The following is a 19,643-nucleotide window of genomic DNA, read 5'->3' as shown; positions in this document are numbered from 1 at the left end:
GAGGTGAGATCATAGGACAGGTGGAACATTTTCTTTCTTGAGAAATGGATCTTTGCACTTGCCAAACGCTTACTTGAGACAGCGCAGTTCATGTCATAGATGACTTCTATTGAAAATGCCAACTTTATACCTGAATGTATGTTGTACTCTCCGTGTTGTAGAATGAACGAAGGTGCTACTGTATACTGTGTATACTGTAGACTGACCCAATCTTTTGGACTTCTTGTTTCCAAGAAAGAAAAAACAAGTGAGTTTTTGGTCTGAGTGTGGCTCTGGTCAGCCTCCTACTAACACAGGCCGGCCGTTACGGGCTGGTTTCTTATGAGTTAAAGAAAACTGAAAGCCATATTAGTTTATAAAATTTTTATGGTAAATTATATGTGCAGAATTATTGGAGGATTTATTGGAATGTGGTTGAATAATAAAGGTTCTTGTATCATTTTCAGAAAGCGGTGGAGCTTACAAGTGGCCTTACATACAGTATCACTTAGCACGCTTTAGATAGAATGTCCAGTTTTCAAGCAAATGTCAAGATTGTTCTGTCGTATTTAAAAAAATAAATAATACTACTTTACCTATCTCTTGTCTTTCTGTAACACACACACAAATGGTCACGTAGAAAACTGGAGGATAAACTTATTTATTTCACTTTTTAAACAGGGCAGAACAAGTGCCACATTGTCGTCACAGTACATTTATAAGTTGATCCCACAGCATTAGTATGAACAAATTATTTACAAAAAAAAAAAAGGATTTCTAATTACATTCAGCTGAACCAACATGCTAACAACTAAACCTGTATTAGAACTGTTAGGAGAGTGATCGCGAGATGCTGTGAGATCGCGAGATTCAGTGAGAGTGACGTAATTCAACATGGCGGCTCCCAGCTGCTAGATGAGAAGTAAACAAATCGCCGCTATCTCGACGTATTTGTATGAAAAATAAATAAATAAATAAAACAACAACCTAACTAAATAGCCTGCTCAAGATCGGAAACGGTAGTGCTCACAGTGGAGGACCTTGAGAACTTTATTGACGACTACTTCGTCCGGTGCACGATGGAAGACGCCAACCCGAGCAAGAGGAAGAAGGCAGACTCCTCGACGGACACACAAGACTTGGAGGTCACGGATATCCAGGTAAGTGTTCTCGAGTCAATTAATAAGAAGCTCGATATCCTTAGCTTGCTTCACCAGGAGATAAAAGACCTGAAAGCAAGCCTGGAGTTCACCCACCAGCAGATCGAGGATCTGCAGAGGGACAACACCGAACTCCGGTCCACGCTGACAGCGGTCACTTCAGAGGTGTGTACACTTAAAAAAGAAAACAAAACCCTGAGGGAGACCGTCCTGGACATCCAGTCGAGGAGCATGCGGGACAACCTGATTTTTTCTGGTATCCCTGAGTCCACACCGGATAACCCAGAGACCCTTGTTAAAAACTTCATGGTGTCGGCGCTTAAAATCCCTGCGGAAACGGTGAAAAACATCACTTTCCACCGCGTCCACCGGCTCGGACCCCGAGGAGGAAACCGACACCGCCCCATCATTGCAAAGTTCGAGCACTTCCAGCAGAAAGTGCTCGTAAGAAGCAAAGGACGGGAGCTGAAAGGCACGTCGTTCGGAATGAACGACCAGTTTCCCAGGGAAATCAACGAGAGGCGCAAAGTATTATACCCCATCATGAAAGAACACAGACAGAAAGGTAAACGGACTGCACTGGTTGTGGACAAACTATACATAGATGGGCAGCTATTTCGGGAACCCTCCATTACCCCCTGGCTCTTCTAAAAAAAAAAAAAAAAAAAAAAAAAAAAATGGCTTAAAGGTTTAATATATCACTTAGTCATTTATGTTAGAAAATGTTATTAAAAAAAAAAAAAAACAAAAAAAAAAAAACTCACAGGTGTAAATGTCTCACTCTCCTAACCTACACTCCCCACTGGAGAACCCCCTCCTCCTTCTACTTTTCTCTCTCTCCCTCTCTATATGTCTCCCTTTAGCTCTCTCCCCCTCTCACACACTCACCCCCTACACTCTCACTCACACTCTATGTACCCCCCATGTTTATTGTGCTTGTATGTTTTATAATGTGTTTGTTGATAGTTTTTCAGGCAATGATGTGCTATTATATAATGTATATATAGATCCTGACCTGCTGTATACATCTCTCTCCAACACTCACAGCTCACAGACAGCAACAGACAGCTCACAAGGACACACACAGATGTTATATTACATTACTACATACTCAGTGACAGAACATCTTCTCTCTGTATGTTCAAGTTTAATATCGTAACCTGGAATGTTCATGGCATACGCTCACAAACAAAAAGAGTTAAAATCATGGACTATGTCTCTAAATTAAAAGCAGATATTTTGCTCCTTCAAGAAACACATTTACTACAGTCGGAAGAAAAATGTTTATCAGACTCGAATTATAGTATTATCTTTTCATCTTGTTATAACAGCAGACAAAGAGGGGTCTCCATTCTAGTCCATAAGAGAATTCCATTCACTTTAAACAGTACAGTAACGGACTCAGAGGGCAGATATATTATTATCCAGGCAACAATCTTTAATAAATTATATTCTATTGTAAACCTCTATGCTCCGAATAATGAAGATCCAGCCTTCTTTCACACTGTTTTCTCTCACTTAGCAGACTTATCTGCTAACTCAATAACTATTATCGGTGGTGACTTCAACATAGTTTTAAACCCTTCAGTAGATCGATCTAATAGTCCAATACACGTTAAACAGTCACAATCAGTTAAAGTCATACATGACTATATGAAAGATTTCGGACTAGACGACGTCTGGAGACTCAAAAACCCTACAAAGAGGGACTATACGTTTTTCTCTCCGGTGCACAAAACATTTTCAAGAATTGACTTTTTCCTCTTAAATAACTCTATCGCACATAAAGTTACTACTAAAATCCACCCAATCATTATCAGCGACCATGCACCAATATCACTCAGCCTGCAAACAGATTCCATCCCTAAACCTCCTCAGACTTGGCGCCTCAACATCTCTCTACTCAAAGATCCAGAATTTGATCGAGTAATAAGGAGTGAGTGGGCAGACTTTCTAAAAAACAATGACTCTAATGACTTATCTCCATCTTTGCTTTGGGAAACTGGAAAGGCCGTAATCAGAGGTAAAATAATATCATACTCCTCATACAAGAAAAAAAAAGATCTACGAACAGAGAAAGAAATTGAAGAAAAAATTAAACAACTTACAGAGAATTTTGCAATAAACCCAAGTGATCAATTATGGTCCGAACTACAAAATGCAAAACTAAACCTCGATAATATCCTATCCAAGAAAACAGAGTTTTTATTACAACAACTAAGATATAATGATTTTGAAAACAATAATAAATCTGGAAAATTTCTGGCGAACCAACTCCAGCGCAATAAAGAAAAATCCTTCATAACAGCAATTCAGGATCCCTCAGGAAAGTATACTCAGTCACCTCAGGAAATCAACCAGACCTTCTATAATTATTACCAGAGTTTATACTCAGCAGCAGTTAACCCAAACATAGAAGATATACATAATTTTCTCAACAATCTAAACATGCCCGAACTAACGTCAAATTACAGAGACATATTAGATGCTCCATTGACTATGAAAGAATTACAGTGTGCATTAGACAGTATGCCAGCAGGCAAGGCACCTGGTCCTGATGGTTTCCCTGCTGAATTTCTTAAACATTTTTGGTCAATGTTAGCACCCCCTTTTCTTCAGGACAGTGACAGAGATTAAAAATAATGGTTATATCAGTCCGCACATGAATACAGCTGCAATTAAATTATTATTGAAACCAGACAAAGATCCTACGCTTCCCTCTAGCTATCGACCTCTGTCACTAATCAACACCGACATCAAAATTATCTCAAAAGCTCTCGCCTCTAGGCTGGAGAAAATCATCCCATCAATAATTCACAGCGATCAAACAGGATTTATAAATGGCCGACACTCCACCAACAACATCAGAAGACTTCTAAATCTAATCTCTTTGACGCAACGCCACAACAAAGAAGCTATTGTTATGTCACTAGACGCAGAAAAAGCCTTTGACAAAGTTAATTGGTCCTTTCTCTTTGCTGTGCTCCACAAATTTGGCTTCGGAGAATCATTTATCCAGTGGGTATCAGCTCTGTACAACTCACCCAAGGCTACAGTCACCACTAATGGGATCACTTCACAAAGCTTCAGTCTGCAAAGGGGAACGAGACAGGGATGCCCACTCTCTCCCTTATTGTTTGCGATCTTTATCGAACCATTAGCAACAGCTGTACGTCAGAACACCGATATCAAAGGTATCTGTGCTCTGGAGTCTGAACATAAAATTAACCTATACGCAGATGACATTTTACTTTATCTACAAGAACCCAAAACTTCAGTAAAGGAAGTATTTAACCTCATCACAACCTTCTCGCGTCTTTCAGACTACTCCATCAACTGGTCAAAATCAATTATATTACCTTTAACAGAAAACTCGTGGAAGCCCGCAGCCCAAAACTCGCATTATTCTTTTCCTACTGGCAACATCAGATATCTGGGCATAAATATTTCCTCCAAACTCTCAGAATTAGTTCACCTGAACTTCACTCCACTTTTGGACAAAGTCTGTGATGATCTGAGGCGTTGGAACAACCTCCCCATCTCCCTTTTGGGACGAATAGCTACAGTCAAAATGAAAATATTACCTAAAATCAACTATCTTTTCTCCATGATTCCATTTAAACCCACATCAAAGTGGTTCCAATCATTAGACTCCGCTATTGGTAAATTCTACTCAAAGAATAAAAAGGCTAAAATCAGTCTGACTACCCTCCAGAAGAATAAATCCGAAGGGGGACTGGAGGCTCCCAACTTCATGTATTATTATTTATCCAACCAAATACAATATCTCACCAAATGGATACATCCTCATGAAGAATATAACTCCTGGCTGGAACTAGAACAGTTAGATTGTAACCAGATCAAAATCTCTGACCTTCCCTTTATCACTTCTGCCCTTAAACATCACTCCTGCTTCAAGAACCCTATGATCGCTTCCACCTTGTCTGCTTGGTGGAAAGCACTGGAAACCACAGGCTCCCAATTAAAACCCAGTATACTCTCCCCAATCTGGCACAACCCTGATTTTGCAAACAACAAAATAGCTCTTTATTTCAGCACATGGGCAGAGAGAGGAGTCACTCACCTCCATCACCTTCTGGATGTTAACACATTTAGGACATATATAAACTTATTCCAAACATTTGAAATAAGAAATGGAAATTTTCTTCAGTACCTACAGGTAAAGAAGACTATTACAAGTAGAATTCCATCGCTTCAGACTACTTTACAGCCAACGGATTTACAGCCACCTGAATTTGTCAACTACATTGTGAAACTCTCTCCAAGAAATAAGAAGAATCTCTCAAAAATTTATAGTTTACTCTCAAAGACACACTCTATACACCTACCAACTCAAAAATGGGAAAAAGACGTATCCAAATCTTTTGACTCTGATTTTTGGACCCAAATCTGTGAAAACACATTTAAAATGACTAAAAACACCAACTTACAATTGATCCAATTTAAGGTGCTTCACAGAACGCATATAACGCAATATAAACTGTATAAAATGGGCTTCTCACGCTCAGACACATGTACGCAATGCACCCAAAACATGACTGACACTTACTTTCACGCTCTGTGGCTTTGTACACCCGTCTATCAATTCTGGGTAACAATCACGCAGAAACTCTCCAATATTTTGGACTGCGGGATTCCACATTCCCCGAACGTTTGCCTAATTGGTGATCTAACGCAAACAGCCCTTCCAGACATTCATATCCAACCCACACTTGCAGCTATCGCCATTGCCAAAAAGACAATTTTAGTTAACTGGAAAGATAAGAAAGCCCTCAACATCACCCATTGGCTGAACCTCCTCACAGAACACATTTCACTAGAGAGAATATCTGCTATCAGAAAAAACCATTTGGACTCCTTCAAAGAAAAATGGTCTCCATTTATTAAATCAATAAATATTAATCTATAGCCTCCGCTTGTATGTGGGCGTATGCCATTTCCCTCATAAAATTGTAATTATTATTCTGTCTGTGTGTATGGTCTGACTTCTCTCTGCTTTATTTCAGCTTATTAACCCTCTACCTTTTTAAGTAGGATGGCACCATGGACTTCAAGGCTGTGTGCATACACTGGTGGTGTCCCTTCCCTATTGCTCTTGGGGTTGCTCTCTGGCTCTGCGGGGCCTGCGTGGCTCGGGCCCCTCTGCCTGGGGGTGGGTGTCCCCGGTGTCTCTCCCTTTGAGTCCTGGGTCTGCTGGGTTTGTGCGCTCTCCTGGGGCCTTGGGGGTGGCGGCGGCTGGTCTCTTCTGGGGCGCCCTGGCTGGCCCTGGGGTTTGGGGTGGGTCGGCCCTCCGGTCGCTCCCCTGTCCCTTCCTGCTCTGCTTCCCTCCTCCTCCCTCCTCTCCTGCCTGGCCGCTCGTCCTCGTCCCTCTCCCTCCCCTGGGGGGGCTGGGGGCCCTCCGCTGCCTGGGGGTCTGGCATGGGGGCCGGGTGGTCTCTCTGGGGGGGTGGCTCTGGCTCATCCGGGCACAGGCCTTGGTACTTGCCTGTGTGCCGCCACTGGAGATAAATTTCTGCTGGCTGGGGGCTTCTGTCCGGGCCCGGTGCTGTCCTGGGGAGTAGTGGGGTGGGTGGGGTCTCGGTGGTGCTGCGGAGTGGGCGCCCTGCATCCTGGACGTGCCGGCTCCGGGGTGGGCGTGGGGGCTCATGGCCCTTGCTTCCTAGTGGTGCGGCCTGGTCCTCCCTCCGGGGCGGGGTGCTGCATGCGGCTGGCCCGTGGTGGGGCTGTGGCGCCTACCGGGGCGCTGCTCTAGCGCTGCGACTTCTGGGGGTTTCGGTGCTGGCCGGGCCGGTCGGGTTCGTGTGGGCTCACCTTGGCCTCTTGCCTCTGGGCTCTGGGGGCCCTCTGCATCAGTACCGGTGGTCTTACTACCTGTCTCCCCCGCTGCTCTCTCCTCATGGGCCGGATCCACACCAGACTGCCTCTTACTGTGCACTTCACACACTCCACACGTCACTGTATATAGTTAGTCTTAGGCACATATAGGGACACAACAGCTAGGGCCCCGAGAGCAGGTGGGGGCAGGAATGATGGGCTCTGTGGTGGGGCAGATGGCAGGGCTCTACGGCCTTGTCTCTTCCCCATCACCCTCTTGCTTGCCTCCCCTGCTCTCTAATTTCTTTTTAATGCACCACATACACTCACACCTTGGGGGTAGGTCTGGGACGGCTCGGGGAACTTGGGCCAGGGTAGGCTGCAGAGTAGCCATCCTCTGTGGTCCTCTGGCCCGCCCCCTGGACGCCTCGCCCAGCCTCCCCACTTTTAATGCACCACATGACACTCAGGGTTACACTATCACGGTGCAGGGATAATGTCTCCAGTCTGGGATCGGGAGACATATTAACAGGGAGTAATGGGGGGATCTCACTAATATGGCCTCACTGGTGGGACCCGGCCCCCATTTAGCTATGGGGTGGCGGGGGTGGACCATCATCCGTGTTGCTGTGGCTGGGGGGTCCCCGGGACCTGGGGGCTGTGGTCGGGGGGGGTTCTCCTGCGTGCCCGACGGGTCCGGGCAGGTGCGATGGCTCTTGGTGGGCTGCGGGGGCTGGATTGGCCGTCCTGGTGGGCGCTGTGGCTGTACTGCGGGCTGGTGGCATGTGGTGGCTCTGTCCTGGTGGGTTGTCAGGGCGCATTGCGGGGAGTGGGGGCCCTGGGTGTGCTGCGCTCACCTGGGGCCTGGTGCGGGGGGTATGCGGGGTGCCTCCCTGTCGGCGTCGCCGGGCCCCACCACACTGTCCATTTTTACCCTCTGGACTCACATCGGGTCCCGGCTCCGATTTCCTCTGGCCGGCTCCCGGTGGCGGCCTGCCTTGTGATGGGCTGGTTGCCATCCCTTCGGTGGGCCGCTCGGCCCCTGTGTCTGGCTTCCTGGCTGTGTGGGGCCGTTGGCCCCCTTGGGGGAGGGAGAGGGGGTGGGGGTGGGCGGGTCGGGTGGTGGGGTGGGGGGTTTGGTGGGGACTGGGGTGGGCGGGGTTAGGGTTTGGGTGGCGGGTGGGTCCTCGTGCCCCGGGCCACCTGGGTCGGTCTGGGCGCGCAGGGGGTGTCAGTAGCTGCTCCCTCTTGTTCTCCGGGTTCGCGTCGTTCACGGTGGCCCCGGTGGCTCTCTGGGGGTGCCGCCCTGTGGCTCCTACGGCCCGGGGGGAGGGATGCCCTGTTGACTTGGCCCTGCCTTGCCGTGACTGCTGTTCTGGGCTTCGGGGTTCTTCACACTTGCATGTTTGATCAGGTCTTGCCAGCTACTGCCGAGTCCCATTTCAGCGATTGATGGGTCCCGCCAGAATGTGCTGAGAATTTCTCCAGTCTCTACCCTAAACTCATTCTCTCTCGCACTAGTATCCTTTTCTGGCCTATTCTATTCTATTCTATACTATCAAGACACCCACAATTATGGTGCTCAGTACCATTTGTTCATTTATTATTGAATCTCTTTTTCTTTTGTGTTGGTTTGGTTTTCTTTTCTTTTTTCAAATTTTTATTTATTTATTTATTTTTTTTTTTTTATTGATGGGCAATTAGTAGTTGGGCATAACACACCACCTTACAATCTTTAATTGCAATAGCAACGCCTGTTATTTTCTATCCCTGTTCATCCTGTTCGTCCTGTTCGTCCTGTCCAGTCTTTGTTTCCCCCACACATCACTGAGGTGTAGCACTGCCCTCCCTGGCTCATAATAGGGAATTCTAATAAAGAATATCTGCTTAGCTTTCAGGGAGGGCCGGTGATGGTCACACACATGCACTAAATATTAAAATATTTGGCTGCAAGACTAAAATATGCATCAATCTCATAAAATGTTGACTCCCCTTTTGTGGAGTTAAACAATGAGAACAAATGCAGACAAAAAAAAAAGAAAAAAAAAAAAAAAAAAAAAAAAAAAAAAAAAAAAAAAAAAAAAAAAAAAAAAAGAACTGTTAGCTTCAGCCTGGAGCATCATGTGGCTTCACTTCACCCACATCTGGCAGCTCTAAAATCAAAGGCGTAAGAGTGAAGACTGATAAAACAGCTACAAATCACCGGCAAGACCCCAGGGTAACATTTTGCGCTGTCAAAAGGTGAAAATACGACTAAAAATGTATTTGATGCTGTCTGCAAAACAAAATGAAAACCTTATTTCTGTCCAGAAGTGCAGTTTTATCCTGTAAAACAAACATCTAATAAGGTATTGAAAGCACAATACTCCCATAAAAAAAAAAAAATCAGAGTAGAGCCTTACTAACAGTCCTGCACACACATTATCAGCATTTTCAGACAGGAAATACATGATGCAAAGACACATTAACAGAATGGTTTAACTGCACGTGTAACAAATCCCAGAAATACTGACGGAAACGTTGAGGTGTCAGCAGCTGATGGTGAAATGAACCCGACATCTTCATAATACTAAAACAAAAGATCCTGCAAGCAACACGTCACATTCATTCTGTAACTACACTGTCAGACAGAATGGAAATAGACTCTGAAAGACATTGATAAGGGGATCGTAGCCGCGAGGCACTTCACTAGTGATTTCCAAGGTTCTCTACCAGCACCCTGTCCCATCTCAATCTAGAGTTTCAGGTAACACTAAGGCATTTGGGCTCAAGTCACAAAAAAGCTTTGCAGATCTTCAGCGAAAATGTTAGTGACACTATTTACAGTTCATTCAAAACATGTGCGATGACACTAAAAACATAAAGCCAAGAAAATAATGTACATGAACAAGACATAAATGACGATGTTTGGTCTCTCCTTCAGCACCAGTAAGAGGTGTTTTCATGAGAGAGACAAACTGTGAAGTCTCACATCATCGGGGTCACTGGTTAATGACAGCCCTCTGGACTTACTACTAACAAATCATTTATGTTGTTTTACAAGCGAGGAAACAGTGAGCAGCTTAAAAGAAAGCTGAAAATGGTACTACTTAACAATATTGTGAAAAATCAACACAAAATAGGAGCTAAATATTTCAGTCTATCGAGTGAGTTTGTTTTTTTTTTTTTTTTTTAACAAACTTCTTACAGAACATACATACATTTCTATATTTACACATTTGTCATAAACTGGTGTCCCTATGTGAGCATGAAAGATGTGGCTTCAGGAGCTGCTGCTGCAGCCAGAGGAACAGTAACAGGTTAACCCACAGCTGCAGACAAAGTTAAAAATACTTACCAGGCTTTTACTGACACTTTAAATAATCTACAGTACATTTGACTGACTGTGGTATAGTATTTTATAAATTAAACCGCAACGAAGGGGAACGAAACCAAGCAGTAATCTCTTTTGAAATGATTAACAAGAATTACTGCCAGATTTCAATCAACTGGACAGATTGATGTTAGGCTGATTCTGAATGCAGCAACCCGTGGCCATTATGACTCTTCCTCTTATACTGGGATGAACCTGTGGCTCAGAACCGGGAAGGGGACAATCACTGTGAGGAAGGAGTTTGTTCATCGTCTTGCAGATAGCAGGTCCTCAGCCTCAGATGCAGCTCCGTCTTCATGTCTCAACACTGAAACGATGCAGAAGCCGCGTGTTGTCGTTTTGCAGCATTTGTACGTACTCAGTAAATACTCAGTGGTGACAGATGTGGACATAAGACCAGATTAACACTCACCGGTGAGTCTCAGAACAAGATGGGCTTGCCGGCAGTTTTTTCCTGCACGTAGGAGGTGAAGCGCTTGAGGAACTTGGGGTACTCCCTCTTAGCCACAGCCCTGAGCACTGAGGCCGGAGCCCAGCCTCCAGGATTCACTGCACAAACACACAGGACACCAACTTTACCAAGCAGGAAGGCCTCAGTTCATAATAACCACTTTAGAGCATATTAGAAGTTGTCACACCAACTTCCAAGGTCACATAACATGAATTTTAAAGAGGAAACATCCAAGTGGACGGTTAAACAAAAAAAAAAAGCCATCACTAAATATGTGCTGGTACATCCTTCCTCAGGATGTTTTGGGTCACAGTGAAGCTAAACCAAACAAGAAAACCCGAGAAAGGAAAGAGCCAATATGTGGTACTTCATTTATATTCATGCACTAATCCATAATCATACAATGGTTTTCTTTTGTAATGGTCAGATTTGTTAAATATATAATATTATAGGGCCTTAATCTTAATATGTAAAATAGAACACTTCAATAAAAACTATATTACAGGGTCTTAACTTTCACGTTTAAGTTTGTTGGGTGAATTTATATAAAAAATGATATTGTAGGATCTTAACCCTAATATCTGAAATACTTGGGTACATTTGCATTATATACAATACTGAAGGGTCTTCACCTAAACATATAAACTTAGAAGGCAACTTTGCAATAAACTGGGTAAACATCTGCTGTTTTTAATGTTTCCAAATGAATAATGTTTTCTGCAGGATGCACACAGTTCAGTAAAAGACCTTTTAAGACATTTTTAATGCCATGTTTCACAAGCATAATTCCCAGTGTACGAAAATATAATGGAAAACCAGCAGAGACCATATGGCCTGTAAATATTTCACAGTTAATCACTTTTTTCCACTATGGAAGTATATAATAGTATCTCCTAATGATAAAATGAATTGCCAGGTTAAAATGATTAATTGACTGAAGTTTTATGGTAAAATTCTGAGATAGTGTGTAACGTAGCGAGCAATAGTAGAGTGTTTGCTACAGATTCAATGGTGCCGACTCAAACACCAAAGAACAGGACTGAGCAGCCTCCTCATTCACTCACTGCTGTAATAGATATTTAACTCCAGACTCTTGACAGGCGGCTACACTAGTAGAAAACACAGGCATGAAAAGATATATATACTAAGGTTCAAAAGTTTGGGGTCAAATTTTCATGGAAAACATGAAATTGTCTGAGTGACCCCCAACTTTTAAACGGTAGTGTAAGTCCCATGTGAATTCAATTTCAATGTTACTGTAGGTGGACACTCACCATTGGCGACATAAGTGATTTTACACAGGATATTGTCTCTGCTGATCTCTTTATCTCCCTCTGGTGGGCTGACCAGGGTCTGGCAGATCATGGCGATGTTGATTTTGGCACGGACACACCTGTTGGTTGGCTGTGGACATGGAGGGAGCACACAATTAACAAAAGCGGCTTCTCTATATAGAAACAGCTCGATGTCGGGAACCTAAAACAGATCGCTCACCTGCGCACCGTCGTGATCCACAGAGAAATTACAGACCAGCCAGGTGTCTGGGTCATTCTCATTGTTGGCCAAGATCTTTCTCATGGCAGAAAGGTACAGCACGTCCCTCTGAGATGCAGGCCACACCCGCTGAAACACAGAATATTGTTTTTGTCATTTAAGATTCCAGTGATCATAGACAAAACAAGCAAATCCACATCGATCATGTGTCATTTTGTCTATGACCATGAGTCTAGCTTGGAGCGGCTGTACAGACCAGCTGTGTGTCTAAATTAACATATGTAGTCTGTAGCTCTTACCTTGTGTGTTTGATACACAATTGCAGCATTGTCTGACAGTGTCTCCACAACATTGAAGTTTTCAATAGTGGCTAAAAGAAACGAAAACATGAGAGTGTTGCAATGAAGGAGCATGCTTAAATCGGATTTTAGGAGTAGATTGTCTGAAACTAGCATCAGCTGAAACCTACTCTCCCAGTCGTTGCGGTAGGTGGTGTCCCAAAAGTAGTGGCAGACCTCGTGACCAGTCACTCCTTTTACTGAATGAGTGGCCTTCAGAGGGTCCAACACAATCCCATTTTCTTCCACCTCTCTTCTGTACACCTGTACACACACATCACATCTGAGTGAAATCATTCCATATTCACATTTTCTAATTTGTATGAATGTAGGTTTTGATAGAAAACACTGTGGTAAAATGGTCTATCCCAGGTACTTTAAGAAAAGCTTATAGTAGATGCTATACTATGTTGTTTAAAACTGCTCCTTGCACCTTCATTTCTCCCTCTTCTACAACCAGCTGCCAGTTGGCATCCCCACCGACATCCTGCAGAGAGTAGGTCATGTGACTCTGCACCATCTCCTCCACCTACAACACAAGGCCAGTGACAGAAAGAAAAGGTAATATTGATTATGACAACTTAATGACATCAACTTGAAAAGGTACTCAGGTATCAACATGGGAGTCAAAGTGAGCTGAGAACTAGAGACAACAGCCGAAACGCTGCCTAAAAAGCTGCACCTGGTGAATTTTATATGTATTTTATACTAACAATACATCTGAGGCACAAAAACTAAATGACATTGTTGAAGATGGATTAATGAACATAACTGTATTGCTTTAGTAAAGTGACCCGTATGCATTTTTAAAATCAAACATAATGCTCCCTAGCTAGTTCAACAGTGTGCTCTGCTGCCAAAAAGCTTCTCATCTTCAGAAGCTGATTAGCTGCACTAATGAGCATCATCTCGTATTCAGTCTGGCACTAATGTTACCAAGTGCCAGGAAGGCCTTCATCCACAAATTACACACAACTGACAACAAAAGAGCTCAAACAGACCACAGAAACATGCAGGCCAGCACCAGGACATTTAGACAAAAAGATACTTTAACATTATACAGGGCTGTGAATGTGGATGCAGACAAAATGTAGGAATAACAACTGAATTTATTATGAAAAGGGAGTCTTGTTTTACTAAAGAACAGAGCGTTATATGTATACTGTGTGACTGAACCTCTACAGTCTGGTAAAAACAGATAAATTTTTTCTACTATCATGTGATACACAAACAGCACTTGTAACTATGGGAACTGTACACTTCAAACATAGCGGAAATTATGTAAACTGCACTTAAAACTCTTGTTTTTGTGAACAAAAACTGACAAACTCAAATGAAACTTGGGAGGAGAACCTGGTTGCAGCCTGCAGAATGGGGCAGAGTTCAGCAGCAAATGTTAAAATGCAATTCATTACTACGAGGCTACTTTCATGTCTTATAAATTTATTATACTATATGTAACCACTATAATGTAAGTGAAACAGAATTATAAATGATGAAGGCCTGTTGTGCACTATAAATACAGTTTATGCTATTCACCTTATATACACTGCATATAACTTCCCTTTTGTCTCATATTCTCTGTTCACACTGTCATTTATGCCTATCTTTATATTTACATTAATCTACACTACTGCTCAAAAGTTTGGAGTCACTTAAAAATGTCCTTATTTTTGAAAGAAAAGTCTTTTTTTTAAATTAAATGAATAAGAAATACAGACATTGTTAATGTAGTAAATGACTATTCTAGCTGGAAACAGCTGATTTTGAATGGAATATCTCCATAGAGGTACAGAGGAACATTTCCAGCAACCATCACTCCTGTGTTCTAATGCTACATTGTGTTAGCTAATGGTGTTGAAAGGCTAATTGATGATTAGAAAACCCTTGTGCAATTATGTTAGCACATGAATAAAAGTGTGAGTTTTCATGGAAAACATGAAATTTCCTGGGTGGTCCCAAACTTTTGAATGGTAGTGTATCTTTAAAGTGTTATTTATTTAGCAAATATATATTGCTTACAGCTTATTCCATTTATATTTAATGTATATACTTAGTATGTTTATACCACTCTACTTGTATTGCTCCTTCTGCTAATACTGTATCCTACTGTATACATTTTTGCATATTTATATTCAATTCAATTTTATTTATATAGCGCAAATTCACAACATGCAACATCTCACAGCACTTAGCATAGTAAGCGACTGTTAAAGCTATTTTACTAGATACTTGACATTGCACTGCACTTTACCTACTTCTTCTGCAGTGCCGCTTAGATGCTAAACTGCATTTACTTGTCTTAGTACTTGTACTCTGTGCAATGACAAAGTTGAATCTAATCTAAAGAATGCAGCAGGTGGTCTAATCATTTTTTCTAAAGCTGTGTACTGGCAGGTCAAACATTAAACCCCGCCTCTTTCTGCAAGCTGCAGCAACTTGAAACCTTGTAGCCATAAAGCTTTGTGTACCAAGGAGGTCAACGGTAGAATATTTGTGTTACACAGGTGACCTGGCAGCACATTATCTCTTAACATAAATTATTATTTCCCACACAAATACAATAGTAGCTCATGCTTCAAGCTGCTACAGTGACTTAAAGGCCCTTACAGAATATTCTTGAATAAACTCATGCAGTTTCCAGGGATTCAACAGTCATGCAAACACAGTGTTTATTTTAGACAAGTGGGACAGTGGAAGAGTGAATGGCTCAGCCTTGGCAGCGAGTTACCTCTGCGCTGAATCTGTGGACGTGATGAGGAGGGGCCGTAACTATCAGAGCAGGGGAAGACTGACTATGAGGCTACAGGGAAAATGAGAACACAGAGGATGATGGACCAAATAAACAAAGGAAAACAAAGTCATGTAAAATGATGTGAGAAATAAGAAGAGGAATAAAGGGAGGTGAGACCGGTGGGATGATTAAGGTTGAGGCTTGTTGAGTTTCAGAGAGTGAAGAGTTTAACAACCTTGTCAGAGAACCTGTGTGTGCCGGTGCTGGAATAGACGTCTCCAGGGGGAACAGGGCTGGATCTCTGTATCCTCGTCTTCTCTGTTTGACACTAGACACAAACAAACAGAAGTAGCTTTATTATAAACTGGACAGAGAGAGTAAAATTGGTTTAGAATTGAACCTAAAAAAGCTTTCTGAGTTTTAGTCACATTTAACACTCTGTAATTTAATCACCTTCATGATAGGGATGGGCATTGTGAAATTTAAACAGCACTACTACAATCACCGAACATACGGTTTATCAACTGGGTACTTGAATAACACTTGTTCTTTTAGTTATTTTTTTATGAATTTTGATTGTTTTATTTACTTTTTGTATAATGTAATCTCCCTCACTCTTTTCTAATCAAATTCTACTACTACTTTTTCCTCAACAGTGTTTTTACTGGGCTGTATTAATCGTTTTACTTAAAAAAAAACACTGCCAGCACTGACACTTACTCTAAAAAGGTGACAATAAATCAGTCTAAATCACTTAAATCTGTCCTGCTCTGAGCATTCTGAAACAGAATTTGGGAAAAACAGTTCAGATGATGCTGTGACCGTGAATGCACCCCATCAGTTTAACCATGTTTGTGTAATGTTGTTCTCTCTGTGTGTGGCCTCCAGACCACTAGCATACATAACATGTGTGGAGCAACCAGAGATAAACTATGCGGTAGGACTGCCAGTAGGGAGTACTTTTCAAAATGAATAATTGTCCTCCAAAAATGCAAAATTTCCACTTAATTTAAGTATATTCCATTTTGACAAACTGTATGTCACTGTATGAGGTAGCACAGTGCAAAATGGAAACAAAGGTTACAATGTTAAAGTGCAAACTGTAACTGGAATCTCCAAAGCAATTCCTTTTCTCCTTGTTTTTTGATTGTTCTCTGACTTTGGTAGCAGCTTCAAATTCTATGTAGAGATAGCTGAATTCACAGCACAGCTTTGTGGTGAGTTTGTCAGACACTATATTGGTTGTAAAAATTGGGATTTCAGTGGTACGGAGCAGCGTCTATGAAGTGACTGCTGGTTAACATGTAGTCTTAAAGAGTCGTGTTTCCGTCACTATTTCAAACACTGACAATAGAAACCGAAAAATACATAAATAAGAACAGCTCTACTGGGAGTTCAGCTGTATTTAAACGCAGTATATATGAGCACAGAGACCAGGAGAGAAACAAAACGATGCAAAGTGCCTCCGTGCTGAATAGGGAGTTTTACTCATATCTGGATTGGGAATAGCAAAAATGCATCATATTAGAAACAGAGTTGGTGAGAGAAAATGGGCAAGATAACAATGATGAAGCAATGTTGAATAGGAAATCTATTTTTAAATTTTTTTCCACTACTGTTAGCAGAATAGATAATAACAGAACTAATATCTGGTCTTTAATAATTTTGCCCTAGGGCCTGTTTAAAAACTAGGTTTTGGTACTGGTTCCTACTTGACTGTTACCGTTTTATAAGAAATGTATTCGATCTTTTGCTTACCTGTTCCTCTATTTTGTCCTGTCTGTCAAGAGCAGCTTCAACTGCATCAAAAAATTCATCCTCATTGATGAGGCTGTTTGGACCTTCCTGCCAATAAAACAAAAAGGGAACATTGTTTGAAAAGTTCTTTTACAAGCCACAACTTTTGGTGCATTATGGATGAATTTCACAATTGTATTACCTCATAATCTGGACCGCCAAAGTGAGACTTTTTCTTCAACTCAGTCAGGGCTGATTTATAGCCCTCCTCTATTCTTCGCCTCTTCTCCATTTCCTACACACAAAAAAATTCAGTTGAGGAAAAGGACATTAGAAAAGAGCCTTTCTTTCAAGCAAACAGATGAAACATGGGTATTTTGTCACTGCAGCGATCTAAATATTACAGACCTTATCCAGTCTCTTCTGCCAGCTGTCTTCTCTTTTCACCATGAGGTCAATACAGTGTGACAGAGTGGCTAAGATCCCAGCTGTGGTCGCCTTGAATGTGATGGCCTCACCCTTAAAGTCTATGCCATTGATTCCCTTGGGACTCAAGGACTGGAACACTGCATAAAAGAGAAGCAGAGAGCAACGGTAAATGTACTTAGAAATGCCAGATTTCTATGACGAGTGTCACGTGTGTGCTGGATCAAGTGCTGAAGTCCAAGATTACTCCTTACAAGGTTCAGTGTTTACATTATGAAAGAAACAACAGTTTTATAAGGTCTAAACCTTATTTTTTCAATCTTTTTTTAATGACTCTTTCTGTCCTCTCAGAGAAATACTTACAATATGAAAACAAGCCAGAGAGAATTACACGTTACTCACATTTTTCTTTGCTGCCATTGTTATTGTGCAGAAACTCTCCATCTGTCCGGGTGTTTGGAAAGTCATCTTCATCATCTTCCACAACTGAAAAAGAAAAGAAATATTCAGAGGGAACACAAAAACACCAAACAGGTAGTTGTTGCACATAAGTCTTCTCTCATAGGACCCTTCTAGAAGTCATGGCTCCAGGACAGGGCAGCGCCTCGTGGCCCATTCACAACTTCAGCTACAGCACAGTGAACCATCAGACTGACAGATCTCTGCTGTGCTGGACAACATGACAATGGTCTGATTTCATCTTTAGAATAGAGAGAGGGTGAGAGAGGAAAAGGGAGAGAGGAGCAAAGGAAGGGAGGTGAGGAGAACAAAAGCAGGGCTTCATTCACCGCAGTCATCCACAGGCGCCCAGCGCAGGCTGCCATGAACAAATGTTCAGCCAGCCAAGATGGGGTGAGGGTGAGGGGGATGTAGAATAACTGCTTTCTGAGTCACAACACAGACATAAACACATTCCTTACGAGATACAGTGCAAGGGTTGCCTAAATCTCAAATATTTTCATAATGTATGCATGGAAAAAGAAAGTTTTTTCCAGTTATCCCTTTAGTTAAGAATGATCATTTATGAGATTAATTCTCATTCGCTGCTTGATTTTTGGCACCTTTTCTTGAAAAATGATAAATTAATTAACTCACTGACTGACTGTTTCAGGCTTAAAGGAAACCTAAAATGTTATAAAGTTTTATTTTCACAATTAAATGTCCAAAATCACCCCTAAAAACACAATGAGATAAAACTGGATAAAAGAGTTGTTTAGTCAGAGTACACAGGTCTGTGGTTCTTACTTTTGTCTCTTTGCAGCTCATCCTTGGACACAGCATCTGCACAACTATCGAAGTATTTCTGAAGCGTGTCCACCTGCCTGCACAAGATATCTCTGAATGTCTCCATCTCTGCCAGCTTCTCTCTCAGGCTGTGGCCCTTCTGATCAAACAATACAGAAACAGAGTGACTAAGGCTTTTGTTTACATTTCCATGAACAGCTATGCAAAAATAAATAAATAGATTCCAGTGCTGACAAAATTAACAGCTTGTGTCTTCAAATATCCAAACATCTCTCAAGCATCCCTCATGTGTGCATATAGAAACTGAAGCCAACAACTCCCTTGGCTAGAGTAAATACTAACCGGAAAACTCACCTTGAAGGATGATGTGGAGGTGGCAGAGTAGCCGCTGGTGGCTGAAGTGAGAGACAGCATGGAGCCATGTCTCCGCAGACTGGACTCAGAGCCATATCCAGAATCAGCCTGGAGAAAAACCAAAGGAAACAAATCAGTGATGCTGTCACAGAAGAGTTGAACCAAACAAAATACATTCACGATCATTTAATTATGATAAGATACAATTACTTATTGAAACAAGAGCTGTAAACTACAGTAAAACAGACAGGGTGAGATTCCGAAAACAGACAGCAGTGACTTATTAAATAAATCCAGTGACACAAAACAAAAGCTCAACCATGACTAATTGTTTACTTAAAGTGATACAAATAAACACAGGCTTCTTATGTGGCACTCCACATCAGTCAAGAATCAGATTCATGTCCTGCAGTTGTGGGTTTTTGCTCTGTTTTAACCCTCTTAACCACAAGAAGTTTCTGGATGATTATCTACTGCTGTCACATTTTTATTCACTGTGGGTTCATTTTTCACTGCA

The 19,643-nt window shown here is 42.0% G+C and overlaps 1 protein-coding gene across 4 annotated transcripts in view; it reads right to left on the bottom strand.

The window, feature by feature from the left end:
• Positions 1-10,125: 10,125 nt before the first annotated feature.
• LOC111575349 (ceramide transfer protein) overlaps positions 10,126-19,643 on the bottom strand; it is a 28,463-nt gene continuing 18,945 nt past the window's right edge. For 2 of the 4 annotated variants that reach the window (XM_055019391.1, XM_023280401.3), the window contains 15 exons: positions 19,127-19,234; positions 18,773-18,911; positions 17,930-18,013; positions 17,510-17,667; positions 17,304-17,396; positions 17,123-17,209; positions 15,600-15,692; positions 15,362-15,433; positions 13,064-13,159; positions 12,762-12,894; positions 12,592-12,662; positions 12,293-12,421; positions 12,073-12,202; positions 10,760-10,896; positions 10,126-10,654 (listed from right to left, as the gene is read on the bottom strand). In XM_055019391.1, the coding sequence (XP_054875366.1) occupies positions 10,769-10,896; positions 12,073-12,202; positions 12,293-12,421; positions 12,592-12,662; positions 12,762-12,894; positions 13,064-13,159; positions 15,362-15,433; positions 15,600-15,692; positions 17,123-17,209; positions 17,304-17,396; positions 17,510-17,667; positions 17,930-18,013; positions 18,773-18,911; positions 19,127-19,234 (1,521 nt within the window). In that variant the 3' untranslated portion in view covers positions 10,126-10,654; positions 10,760-10,768. The remainder of the gene's footprint in view (positions 10,655-10,759; positions 10,897-12,072; positions 12,203-12,292; positions 12,422-12,591; positions 12,663-12,761; positions 12,895-13,063; positions 13,160-15,361; positions 15,434-15,599; positions 15,693-17,122; positions 17,210-17,303; positions 17,397-17,509; positions 17,668-17,929; positions 18,014-18,772; positions 18,912-19,126; positions 19,235-19,643) is intronic. The other 2 variants (XM_055019392.1, XM_023280403.3) reach the window with 1 other exon arrangement.

Source organism: Amphiprion ocellaris, chromosome 17, assembly GCF_022539595.1.
Source record: "Amphiprion ocellaris isolate individual 3 ecotype Okinawa chromosome 17, ASM2253959v1, whole genome shotgun sequence".
Classification (NCBI taxonomy): Eukaryota; Metazoa; Chordata; class Actinopteri; family Pomacentridae; genus Amphiprion; species Amphiprion ocellaris.
This window is presented reverse-complemented; position numbering and strand designations above follow the sequence as displayed.